The sequence below is a fragment of the Amblyomma mixtum genome, chromosome 4 (genome assembly GCF_055824585.1).
Source record: "Amblyomma mixtum isolate Tamu chromosome 4, ASM5582458v1, whole genome shotgun sequence".
Lineage (NCBI taxonomy): Eukaryota > Metazoa > Arthropoda > Arachnida > Ixodida > Ixodidae > Amblyomma > Amblyomma mixtum.
The window spans coordinates 145318464-145329766 of record NC_143015.1 but is presented as its reverse complement, the minus strand read 5'-3'; the positions used below and the strand labels follow the sequence as shown (position 1 = coordinate 145329766).

At 48.4% G+C, this 11303-nt stretch overlaps 2 protein-coding genes across 3 annotated transcripts in view; one reads left to right on the top strand and one right to left on the bottom strand.

Moving 5' to 3' along the window:
* The first annotated feature begins 344 nt into the window (after positions 1-344).
* Positions 345-2096, top strand: LOC149348643 (uncharacterized). Its single transcript, XM_089585872.1, has 2 exons — positions 345-696; positions 1644-2096. Exons 1-2 carry the CDS (start codon positions 361-363, stop codon positions 1932-1934), a joined length of 627 nt encoding a protein of 208 aa, XP_089441998.1. The 5' UTR covers positions 345-360; the 3' UTR covers positions 1935-2096.
* Positions 2097-4497: 2401 nt separating this feature from the next.
* Positions 4498-11303, bottom strand: part of LOC149348638 (uncharacterized) — a 42045-nt gene continuing 35239 nt past the window's right edge. For both annotated transcript variants that reach the window (XM_089585871.1, XM_089585870.1), the window contains 4 exons: positions 8297-8387; positions 6065-6191; positions 5831-5945; positions 4498-4773 (listed from right to left, as the gene is read on the bottom strand). In XM_089585871.1, the coding sequence (XP_089441997.1) occupies positions 4546-4773; positions 5831-5945; positions 6065-6191; positions 8297-8387 (561 nt within the window). In that variant the 3' untranslated portion in view covers positions 4498-4545. The remainder of the gene's footprint in view (positions 4774-5830; positions 5946-6064; positions 6192-8296; positions 8388-11303) is intronic.

Here is an 11303-nt window from a genome sequence, read left to right as displayed (position 1 = left end):
CAGAACTGTGGGTCTAAAACTAATGTGCAGAAAATCAAAGTAGTGTTCGACAGCCTGGGAATGGATAACGATTTAACGCTGCTTATCTACATGCTAAATATCGTAGGAAGGATCCCACAACGTCAGGAAGTCACTTAGCTTCTAAAGACGCACGCTTTGGCAGCGGTGGTATGGCGACGTATACAAATGGTGCAGGCCCAACAGGATGCTCAGTTTCATCATCATCATCATCATCATTTTATTACAACATCAACAGTACAGATGCTGAGGACCGTGAACAAAAAGCCTCCAACTGGGCTTGACGGGGTTCACGGCCCCTAAAAACAGATTCTCCGTGACAGATTCTCCGAGTACCCGGACATGGAGTCGAGCTTCGTGAAGAACCTGGCGGACGCGACCCGTGCCCGCCGCCGGACAGAGGGAGACCAGATCGGCGAGCTGGACCCGGAGTGGCTGCACCAGACGGACTTCTTCAGGCCGCTGATGATGTCCGACCGGACCGACTACACGCTCATGCCGGCCATCATAGGGTCGCCCATGTACCACGTGACCGCCCCTACGGCCGTCCGGCTGGGCACCTTCGGCGTGGAGGTGGCCAGGGCCACGGTGTCGGCCTACAAGCAGCTGCACCTTCGGGGCCACCAGCCCAGGGCGTGGGACGACTTCGACAGCTGCTTCGGCCGCGTCCTGACCCGGGTGCGTGAGTGTGCAGTTCTCGACTACATCGCCGAGAGGTCTGTGGAACGTAGCGGAAGATCCACTGAGCCACACTGGCTGCCTTGAAACCACGATTTAGGTCACGCGACTAGCGGCACACGGAAGAACTGCTCGGAGCAGCTAAAATCGTAGAAAGGCGCTAAACTAATGTTCTCACTTACGGAAACGCAGTCGGAAAGAAAGCTATGCTCTACGTGTATCGCATCCATAATGAAGGCTTCATATACTCCACTGGCCACGAGCGTTGTCGGGCTCAGTCAGCCTGTCTACACAGGAAATGTTCTGAAATGAGATTGATTGATTGATTCGTTCATTCATTAGATAGATCGATCAACTGACTGATCGACTGTTTGTTCAACTGACTGACTGATTGGTCGACTGAGTGATCCAGCGATTGATTGGTTGAAAGACTGACTGATTTATTGATGACTGATTGATTGGATCAATCCACTGACTGATTTATTGATTGATCGACTGACTGATGAACTGATTGGTCGGCAAACTTGATGACTGACTGCGAATCATTAATCGAGCGATTGATTGGTTGAACGATTGATTTATTGAGGACTGATTGATTGAATGGATCAATCAATGCACTGACTGACTGATTTATTGATTGATCTACTGACTTATTTGATTGACCGACTGACTGATCAACTGATTGGTCGACTAACTTGATGACTGACTGCGAGTCATCGGTCGAGCGATTGACTTGTTGAAAGGCTGACTGATTTATTGATGACCGATTTAGTTAGTCAGTCAGTCAGTCAATTAGTTAGTTAGTTAGTTAGTTAGTTAGTTAGTTAGTTAGTTAGTTAGTTAGATAGTTAGTTAGTTAGTTAGTTAGTTAGTTAGTTAGTTAGTTAGTTATTGAGTGACGGATTTGTTCAATGATTTATCGACCGACCGGTCGGATTTATTAACAGTCGGGGGAGAACCAGGACCAGGAGAGGCGGAGCGTACTGGCAGCCGCGCTGGACGTGGTGGTCACGGTGCTCGAGCAAGAGGGTCCGCGGGCCGCCGAGCGCCTCCACGACGTGCCCCTCTCCGGACAGCAGCTCCTGTACGTGGCGCACTGCTTCACGCTGTGCGGCCACTCGGGAGGGAAGGGCGCCTGCAACGTGCCCCTGCGACACGCCGAGCACTTCTCGCGTGCCTTCGCCTGTGCGCAGGGCACCTACATGCGCTCCGAAGAGCGATGCAGGGCCGCCTTCTAGGAGAGCGTTGAACCCCCGAGCCCGGCCGTGATTCTGTACGCTCTGCTGCAGCAACAGGGGAATCGTGCTTCCCAGCAGCAGCTGTGTGCGAAGGTGCCTAAGACCGCCACCGACCGACTGATCTTCTGACTGGCTACTCGACCGATAGATCGCTCGTTCGATTCACACGGACTGACCAATGTATCGACTCGCTGACTGATCACGTGCCTAATCGACTGACTGATCAGTGATTTATTAACTGTTTACTTGCTCTACTGACCGATCAATTAGTCGATATACTGGCTGATCGGTCGATTGACTTCTCGACCGACATACTGATCGGTTGGTTAATCTATTGACTTAGTGAGTTGCCGATCGGTTGGCTTGACTGCTTGCTTTCGCTTGTTTTTCGTTGCGCATAGTTCATGTTCCTCGCTCCTTTTATATCGTGTCTATCATTGCGTGCGTGCTTGTGTTTGCGTCTTTTCTGTTTATCAATTTTTTTTATTGCACGCGGGCGACTTTTACATTACTTCCATAAGTGTTGAACTTAATCTCTTTCTCTTGTGTGTACATTTTTTTCACTGTGCACCACGACACCTGAAGGACTATGCGCGAAGGCTGCCGCGACGACTCATTTTAAAGAAATGTGTGACGTCATTATTCGCAGCTGCAGCGCCATTTACACCGGAACTGCTAGTCTGCTCATTTCCCTATACACCCCAACATTTCTACGCAGTTTCAGAGACTCGTCTACAGATCGCCTACAGATCACAAGGACTCTGTCGCCCTCCGCTTTTACGGATCGCGTCAACGCTAGTCCATCTGTTTGCGCTTTGAGCTCCTGACCGGCTTAAGCATTGGAACAGCTTTTTTTACCGTCACGCGTATGCACTTTCTGTGAAAGCCCGCCATACTGTCGAGCAAGCTCAGTTCCCCAACTGAGTCCAATTAAAAACTACCTATTTCCCAAACATGCTCTGGCCGTCTATATAGGCTAAAAGCTGCACAGAGCATAACGGCGCCCGCGCAGCCGTCAGAAGACATCGCACTACGCGCAAATACCAATATTACAGCAACCTCTTCTAAAGGTGGAAATAAAAATAGACGAAGAGTGCAAGTGAATACCTCTCCGATAATATTTATACAAGCTCATTCCACACCAACAATGCAAAACTGACATTGTTCACTCTCTTATCCAGAGGGAATATGTACACAAAATAAGGAAAATATTGTTTAATAACCACAATGAATGCTAACTTTAGGCTTGACATCAGCAACACGAGAACGGGGAATACTTTTCACGCTTTTCCTTGAGCACTTGCGTGTTTGCCTTCTATGGCAGACGTTGGGAGCCTCTTGACGCATAAGAAACTGCAGTGCCTTACAAAGCAATTGTCCCCTCTCGCATGGAGTTTCAATAGTGGCAGAAGAAAGTCAAGCATTCAATGCAGCACTGCAGTTTTTTTTTTTTTTTAAGACTACAAGGAAGAAAAAAAGTTTTTTTTAACGTAGTAAAACCGAGTAGACTATTCAAAACATGTGTTCAACTTGATTAGCTCATGGTTTTGCTTTGCTGGGTCGTCTGCACGTCTGGCGGCGATATTAGTTCGATAGTAGTATTGGTTGAGTTTTGTGGCACACAGGCAACTAAGGCCATCATGAGCGAAAAACAAGTTTTAATCAGTTGTTTAGGCAGGTAAGAAATTAAAAGTTTTACGATATAACTTATTTAGCACCCTGGCTTCGGTTACGAGGCCAAAAACATGTGAAATTTCAACAAGTGAATTATCGCCTAGAAGCTAGGCGATAGTAAGATTAGTTGATGAGGACGACGATGTGCAATACCCCACGTGGGTATGTGCCATTATAAAGAGGTGAAGAAGAAGAAGAAGAAGAAGAAGAAGAAGAAGAAGAAGAAGAAGAAGAAGAAGAAGAAGAAGAAGAAGAAGAAGAAGAAGAAGAAGAAGAAGCGCGAGAGTGTGTTGAAGTTTAACACAATGCATGATCGGCTGCGGCGAACGCATAGTGCTCCCAAGCTCCATAGTGCTCCCTAGTGCGAACGCATAGTGCTCCATAGTGCTCCCAAGGAGTGGCCAGCCAAGCTGATCTGAGCGCGCTGCCGCATGTTCGAATCCCAGTCGCGGCAAAGTTTCTTGTTGTCGTTGTCGTTGCCTTGGTGGCGCGGCACAAACCCACGACGGGGGATTGGCCAGGGTTCAGTGAGGAGAGCCCAAAGAAGGTAAACTGGTGCCAAGCTAATGGATTACCTTTTGTTGCCAAGCTAATGATTTAACTTTGGGTAAAGTTTCTTGTTCTGCCAGTTTTGCCAGTCAACCTCAGGGTCGTCATCATCGTCAGCCTGACTACGCCCACTGCAGGGCAAAGGCCTCTCGCCCACTACAAGGCACAGGCCTCTCCCACGTATCTCCAGTTAACTCTACCGCTCTCTGGCTCACCGAGTTTGTGTGAAGTTTGACCTCGTGGCGGTGGCCTCAAGGTCAGGTTTCACAAACTCGGTGCACCGGTTACACCCGCGGTTACACCTCGCACCAATAACAAAGACGCAGAAAATATAGGCTGATTCGATTTCGACTGCATGGTTTACTAGTGGCGGCACCAGGCCAACGTCTCAGAAGCAGTATGTCTTTCCCCCGAGCACGACGCATTCGCTGAGATCCGGCTTGGTCACATCCGGCCTGGCCGGGAACAGCATGCGGTAGACGGCGAGCGCGGACAGCGCAATCGCTGCCGCGAACAACTTTGCGCGGAGGAACCAGCTGCCGTGGGCGAAGTGCAGCGCCTGGATCTTCGCCAGCACCAGTGATGAGCTCTTTGTCACGGGGTCTTCTGGGGCCCACTGAACAAAAGAGAACGAGAGGTATTTCAGTACATCTCGGCAGCACCGCTGACGGCTCGCGCACTCTCCCGTTGCTCGCGATACTGTGGGCATTCGTCTGCAACCGCGACTCTCTACCCAGCGCTCACCCCTACCGCTGAGCCCCGACCACCCCTGAACGCTCACGTCAGAGCTGTCCGGATTTCGAATCGAAACCTCTCCGCTGACGAAACGTGAGCTGTGAATTTTCCATGTACAGGTGCCGTCAAAAGTAAATGGAAAACAATATTAACGAACAAATTTTTATCATTACCCCCCCCCCCCCCCATTAATGCATCCTTGTATACATATGTGCAGCCTAATTGGTACTGTGCGAATCGCACTGTGCACCAACAAACATGAACCATTATGCTTCAGATTTAAAGAAAATAAATTGTTTTGACAAAGCCGCCTTCAATTTACTTTTGACGGCGAGTGTACAATGGAATCTCGTTAATTCCAACTTCCGGTTTAACGAACTGAAGCTTTAGTGTCTGCATCCTCTCCGTGTGTTAACGGCAACCCCTGCAGACTCCTTTTAGAACTCTGCACATTTCAAACAAATTTACTCTCTCAATTATCGATATCTGAGTGCATCATTTTTTACAATTAAGGGCTGTGGAAAAAATGCTGCCCCCGGACGGATTAATTGTCTTTTTACCCTGCATGTAGCCTTGACTGTCATATTAACACGCGATGCTAGGCAATCCTGCTCCTTTATCCGGCAGTTTTAGATACCGTACAGTGTTCTGCTGTGTGAAGCAAGTGTAGACCTTTGTAAACTGGAATGATTCATTCCTCCTGGACGCGACACTTCATACGCGTCTAAAGTATTTCTGCAATTGGAAGAATTACCACATTACTGTCAGTCAACGTATAGGGACCCAGTCAAAGTTATCTGGACCCGTATGCATACCCGCCTCCAATCTTATGCGTAAAAAGACTACGCATTTCTCCTGGTTTCGAAGCACAAGACTCGACCCCTGCATACGAAGCGGAGGTACGGAGCACTTAAACGCAAACTTTTAAAAAGTTACACCTTCTCATAGTCGAAATCCTTGGCCTCTTCACTGGGCGACGATCCAGATACCGAAGGCACTGTCCCATCGCAGGCTAGGTTACACGGACAGTTCTTCTCAAACCGCAACTTCCATCTGCACAATTCAAAAATGTAAAAAGAGCTGTAGAACATTAACTCGGTCATTTCGTAAATACGTGCGGTGAGTGTAGTTGTAGTGTACGTGTTTATTTGCGTTCGCGTGCATCTCCGCACCTTTTTACGCCGATGAGCGCCGGAGGCGTCCTCTTCCAGAGCCTCTCCACCTCCTCGGGATCATCGCTGCGGACCCTGATGCAGCGCAGGCCCACCGAAGACCTCCTCGGCTGGCAGTGGCCGTCCACTGCCAAAAAGCAGATATGACCACACAATCAATTTGAATCGAGTTGATCTTGCACACAACTACCCCAGCGTAAGACTGGTGCCGGGCGAAGCTTTTCTCTTTGAACACGAGAGCGTTAAAGGGAAACTGCATAGGTCTTAGAAATCAATGAGCTTAACAGGGTCGAATGTGTGAAACTTGCAGGCAAAGCATGCGAAGTCTTTTTGAGCTAGCACTTGAAATAGTGAAGTAATCGCCGATTAGAATCCGGACGCCCTTCAAGCTTCTCCGCAGTGAACAACACCAAGTGGGGGGCGCACGATGACGTCATCAAATGTATCGGTACATTTCCAACGCACAAACGCCTGTTCTGAAGGAAAAAAAACCAACGCCACCGAAGGCAAACCCTGATGAGAGTTGTTTGGCAGCGTCTAACGCGTCAGGGCAGGGTGTGGCTGACGACAGCGGTAATTTGAAATCATACCTTCCGTGACGTCACGCTAAATTTTCCTGCACTCCTGCGGTGCATTGAGGAGAAGCGCAAAATTCAATCGTCGATTACGTCCCTATTTTAAATGCTAGTGCAAAAACACTTGGCATGCTTCACCTACAGCCTATATATTTTTGAACTCTTGAGTATCGCGAAATTCTTAAAAAAGTGCTGCAGTTGCCCTTTAAGGAGCTCGTGTCGCACAATATCCGCCGTCGTCGACGTAGGCGTCGTTGGCCGCCAGCGCAAAACCCACTAAAAAATTCCCAGAGAGGCAACCTAGGAGACAAGTGCGCCACCTAGGTCACGTGACCTTGTGACGTCATCACAACCTGCCCATCGGACCGTAAGCTAACTGCCCACCGTGGCAGGTGGCAGGTAAACATATTATTAGTCGCTAGAGGTTGCTCGGGAAGAGTCAACCTGGATCGCACAAATCCCACCGGCGGCAGCGCCTGCCATCGCTGGACAGTGGTACACCGCTTAAAACCGTTCCACCACCGCGCCAGGAGTTGTATGAGGACTAGCAGTGACATATGAATGCTAAGTAGGGAATGACCAATTCTGCATATATGGGCATTAACCCTTTAAGATATGGCGTTATACCCTTAAGGCGGAATGTTGGCCACTTCGTCGTTTCTGCGGTGGATAACATAAGACAACTCGCCGTGCTATTCTGCGACAGCTCGTTCACTCGATGTAGTGCTTTGTTGCCGAAAAAGTGGACTTAAGGACTCATATGGGCTGTAAACCGGGCCACAAAACCCGAGGCACACCGGGAGAGCTGCATACGTGATCCCACTTCCATCGTCACGCGGGCACTGCCCGAAGGATGGCGCCACAGCATGTCCTCGCTTTGCAGAGCAAAAAAAAAATGTTTTTTTCTTCTACGTTGCGAATAGCCTGAGGAAGCTGTACAGCTTTATTTTGTAGCCGTAGGCTGCTGTCGCGTGGAGGCTATAGTAGGATACAACTTGAAAAAAACAGCAGTTGCCAACACTGGGCCGCGGTTCACGGCGTCCTGTATTACTCCGCTGGCCAATCGCAACTGTAAACGAAATCAGCTTTTTAATGTTTGACTACATCAAACAATCCATGTATCAATGTTCTAGAGCTCGTAATTCTCTTTTGTGATAAGCTTCTACTTTTTCGTCGCGGAGGAATTCTGTGCGCGGAGGCGGAATGTGGGCGGAGCTTCACTGCAGACTTAAGTTGTATACGACTACAGTGAATTACTCCCTTCAAAAAAAAAAAAAATCCACTCCATCTTGGGGGGTTTCCTCAGAATACGTTAGGATTTAATTCGTTGCTCTTGAAAAAACGGGTTCGGGAACAAAATGCAGCAGTGCTTCACGGAAAACAAAAAAATATATATATAGTTTACCACGCATCACCCAAATTTTGTCCTATGTTGAGATGACTCTTTCGTCTTTAATGAAGCTACTAATTGCAATTATCACCTGCTCTTCTAAAAGCCGCAGTACAAGTAAACCCAGTACTTTTCGCTGTTTTAGGTACGGGTGTATCTTTCCGCAAACGCACTGAAGCGCCGCTGCGAAGGTGGTAAGTACGCTCCCATCCAACGCAACCCTTCTCGCAAGCGCATAAAACGGTGCAAGAATAGGCACCTTCTCACCGTTATAGAAGGTAGCGAGGATTACTGCTGTAGACCGTGGTAGAATCAGGCTCGAGTGTGGCGTGAATTTAAACTCGGGGTCATCGCCGAACTGCGCAGAGAGAGAGAGAGATTTTTTTTTCTTTTCATGCCCGCGTCCGACTTCCCAGGGAAAGGGGATTCAATCAATCAATCAATCAATCAATCAATCAATCAATCAATCAATCAATCAGTTTATTCTGCACTGCAAAGACATTTTACAGATTCAGGCCTGCCGAAGCCTCATTGGGCTTGTATGGCAGCGCCTGGCAGGTAGCGGCAAGTCGTGTGCGGCGCTTTACAAACTAAGATTAGCAGAAAGCAACAGAAAAATAGGAACAGCAAAAAAAACGTTGAAACACATCACAGTTAACTGGAAAAAACGCTGAATCCACTAAACTACATCAACAACAAATGTATATCAGGCAATGTAGGCAATGAAAGTCCAGGAATATGACCATGAAAGGAACGACGAGACAAAACAGGCGATAAATTATACCAGAAAACTAAGTTAAAGGTCAGATGAAAACAGATGAACGCAATAGTTTTTTTAGTTTATAATTTGTACTCACAGAAAATGCGCTTGATGGCAACACATTTAGTGAAGAAGGAACATAGAATGCACGAGTTCTTTTATACCACAGCGAGTGGAGCAGCGGGGAATACTATATCTCTCTTTTGGTCTGAGAGATCTACTTACCACTCCTCGACCAGCACGTCACGGACATAGGTGTGCCAGGAATGGCTGCAGACACAATTCGGTCTCCGGTAGTGAAGCGAGCCAGATCTCAGTCCTTGGGCATGAGTGTCTCGGTATGCACTGTAGGGAGTTTTGTTCGGCGGCTTGAATGCGCTGGCACTCCCAAAAGATGTGCTTGTCGGGGTGCGCATGACAGTGTGTGCATTTTGGTTTTACTGGTAGACCACGATGTAGAGTTTACAATCTGGAGTCCCTAGTGTGCGTCTTGGCGCAGAGTGAGTGAGTGAGTGAAAACTTTATTAGCTCTAGATTCGGTTGTATTCGGCGGTTTTGAGATGGCTTCGTCCATCTTGCTCAAAGGTCGGTTGCCCTTAGTCCAGGCACGGCCGCTCAATGGAGAGCGCACTGGGTGCGCCTCCATTGAGCGGCCGTGGTCCAGGGCTCCGCTGGATGCTGCTGCCAGTTTTGCTCGCCGAATCAGACCTTCTTGGTCGACCCGGCGATCGCTGGAGAGCACTCCCTCCCATTGCTCCGCACTCGGGTTTGTTATCACTGGTACCACGCTTATCCTCTGGTATGCCCACGTTATGTGATACAGCGTGGGGGGTTCTTGGCACCAAGGGCATTTGCCATTGTATTGTGTTGGAAACATTTTGTTGAGTACGTGTAGGTTCGGGTAGGAGCCCGTCTGTAGCTCCCTCCACGCGACAGAGTCCTCTCTGCTGAGGGAGTTGTCCGGTGGTGGATACCGCTTTCTGCAGCCCTTGTAATAATTTAGTATCGCCGAATAATCTTGGGGTACAGGTTCGCTCCCCTCGAGGTCGCCTACGTTGGATGCTCGGTAATAAGTGCACCCTCGAGCTATCCTGTCCGCCTCTTGGTTCCCTGTTACTCCCGCGTGTCCCGGCGTCCATACTATCGTATGCCTTATTGGTTCTTCGTTTTTTTGTCGTTGAGTTATGTGGCCCCCAGAGCAGACGATGCTGCCTTCCTCGCATGTCATGCGCTTAACGCTATTAGTTCGTTGAGCGTTTGCGTGCGGTCGTTATGAAGTTGTTTCCTTTTGTGTCATGCGTCGTAGCCCTGTGGCCATAGGAATGGGGGTCGCTTATTTACATCAGCGCGAGATGCACTCTCACATTCCTCCCCAGGCCTTGATGGCGGGGAACCCATTGCAGAGTGACGTGAAGGTGAGTTTGGAGAGGAAAACATACACAAAACTCGAATTCCCGACTAGCACTTTACATGGCTACTCATATACGACTGTGCTAATAGTGTGGTGCCTGGAAGACTAACCGCATGTCGTTAAAAAACCAGAGTTCTTAGCTAGATCATATTTTAGGAATGAACAAACATTTATTGGCAGAAGTGAAAACTCCCCGACAAAAAGTGACTAGAACCGGGGGCCACTTTGACGGCTTACGGATGGTAGCGCCATCTGAAATTGGCGAATAACAACTGTCGCCATTTATTTCCATTATCTTCTCAACAGAGTTTCTTTCCTAGCTTATTTTACCGATTAACTGATCTCTCGGACTGCTATATCTACAGATTTTTGTTACTGCCATGCTATGCAGTTGTACGTTTATCAACAATCTCGGAGCTTGTAACTTGAACACAGTTTCTTACTGAGCACGGATGTCATGAAAATGCGTAAACCCCAAATATTGGCCCCAATCAGGCCGGCCTTTTTTTTTTTTAATAAATAGACTCTGTGGGAACTAACCAACATTTGAGATCACGCCAATGCTATTCACCACCTGTTTACAGGAGGCATTCGGAGGTCTGGATAGGGAACAGTCGGGGATAATAGTTAATGGAAAATACCTTAGTAATCTGCGATTCACTGATGACATTTCCTTGCTAAGTCACTCAGGGGCAGGGTGTCGAACCGGAACTGAACCCGAACCCGAAACCGGAACCGAACCCGAATTTTCGCCCGGAACCGGAACCGAACCGAACCCATATTTTTTTCGCCATCTTGGAACTGAACCCGAACCGGAACGATTCAAAGGAACTGTTCCGAACCGGTTCGGGACCCGGTTCAGCCCCACTTTTTTGCATCCTGGCATACGTGTTGTTTTCCAACAAAATGAGATGATCTATCGCATAGACTTACCCACCCGTAGCTGTCTACGCTGGGAAGTGCGAAAATGATACCCAGTATATGCGACAGCAAACTCACAGGAGGTCTCGTGCCTGGGAAGAAGCCTAATTGACGCTTCCGTAATGTACTGCCGCCAATTGTAAACACTTGTACGTCAGGTTTATGGGAAATCTTGAGTTATT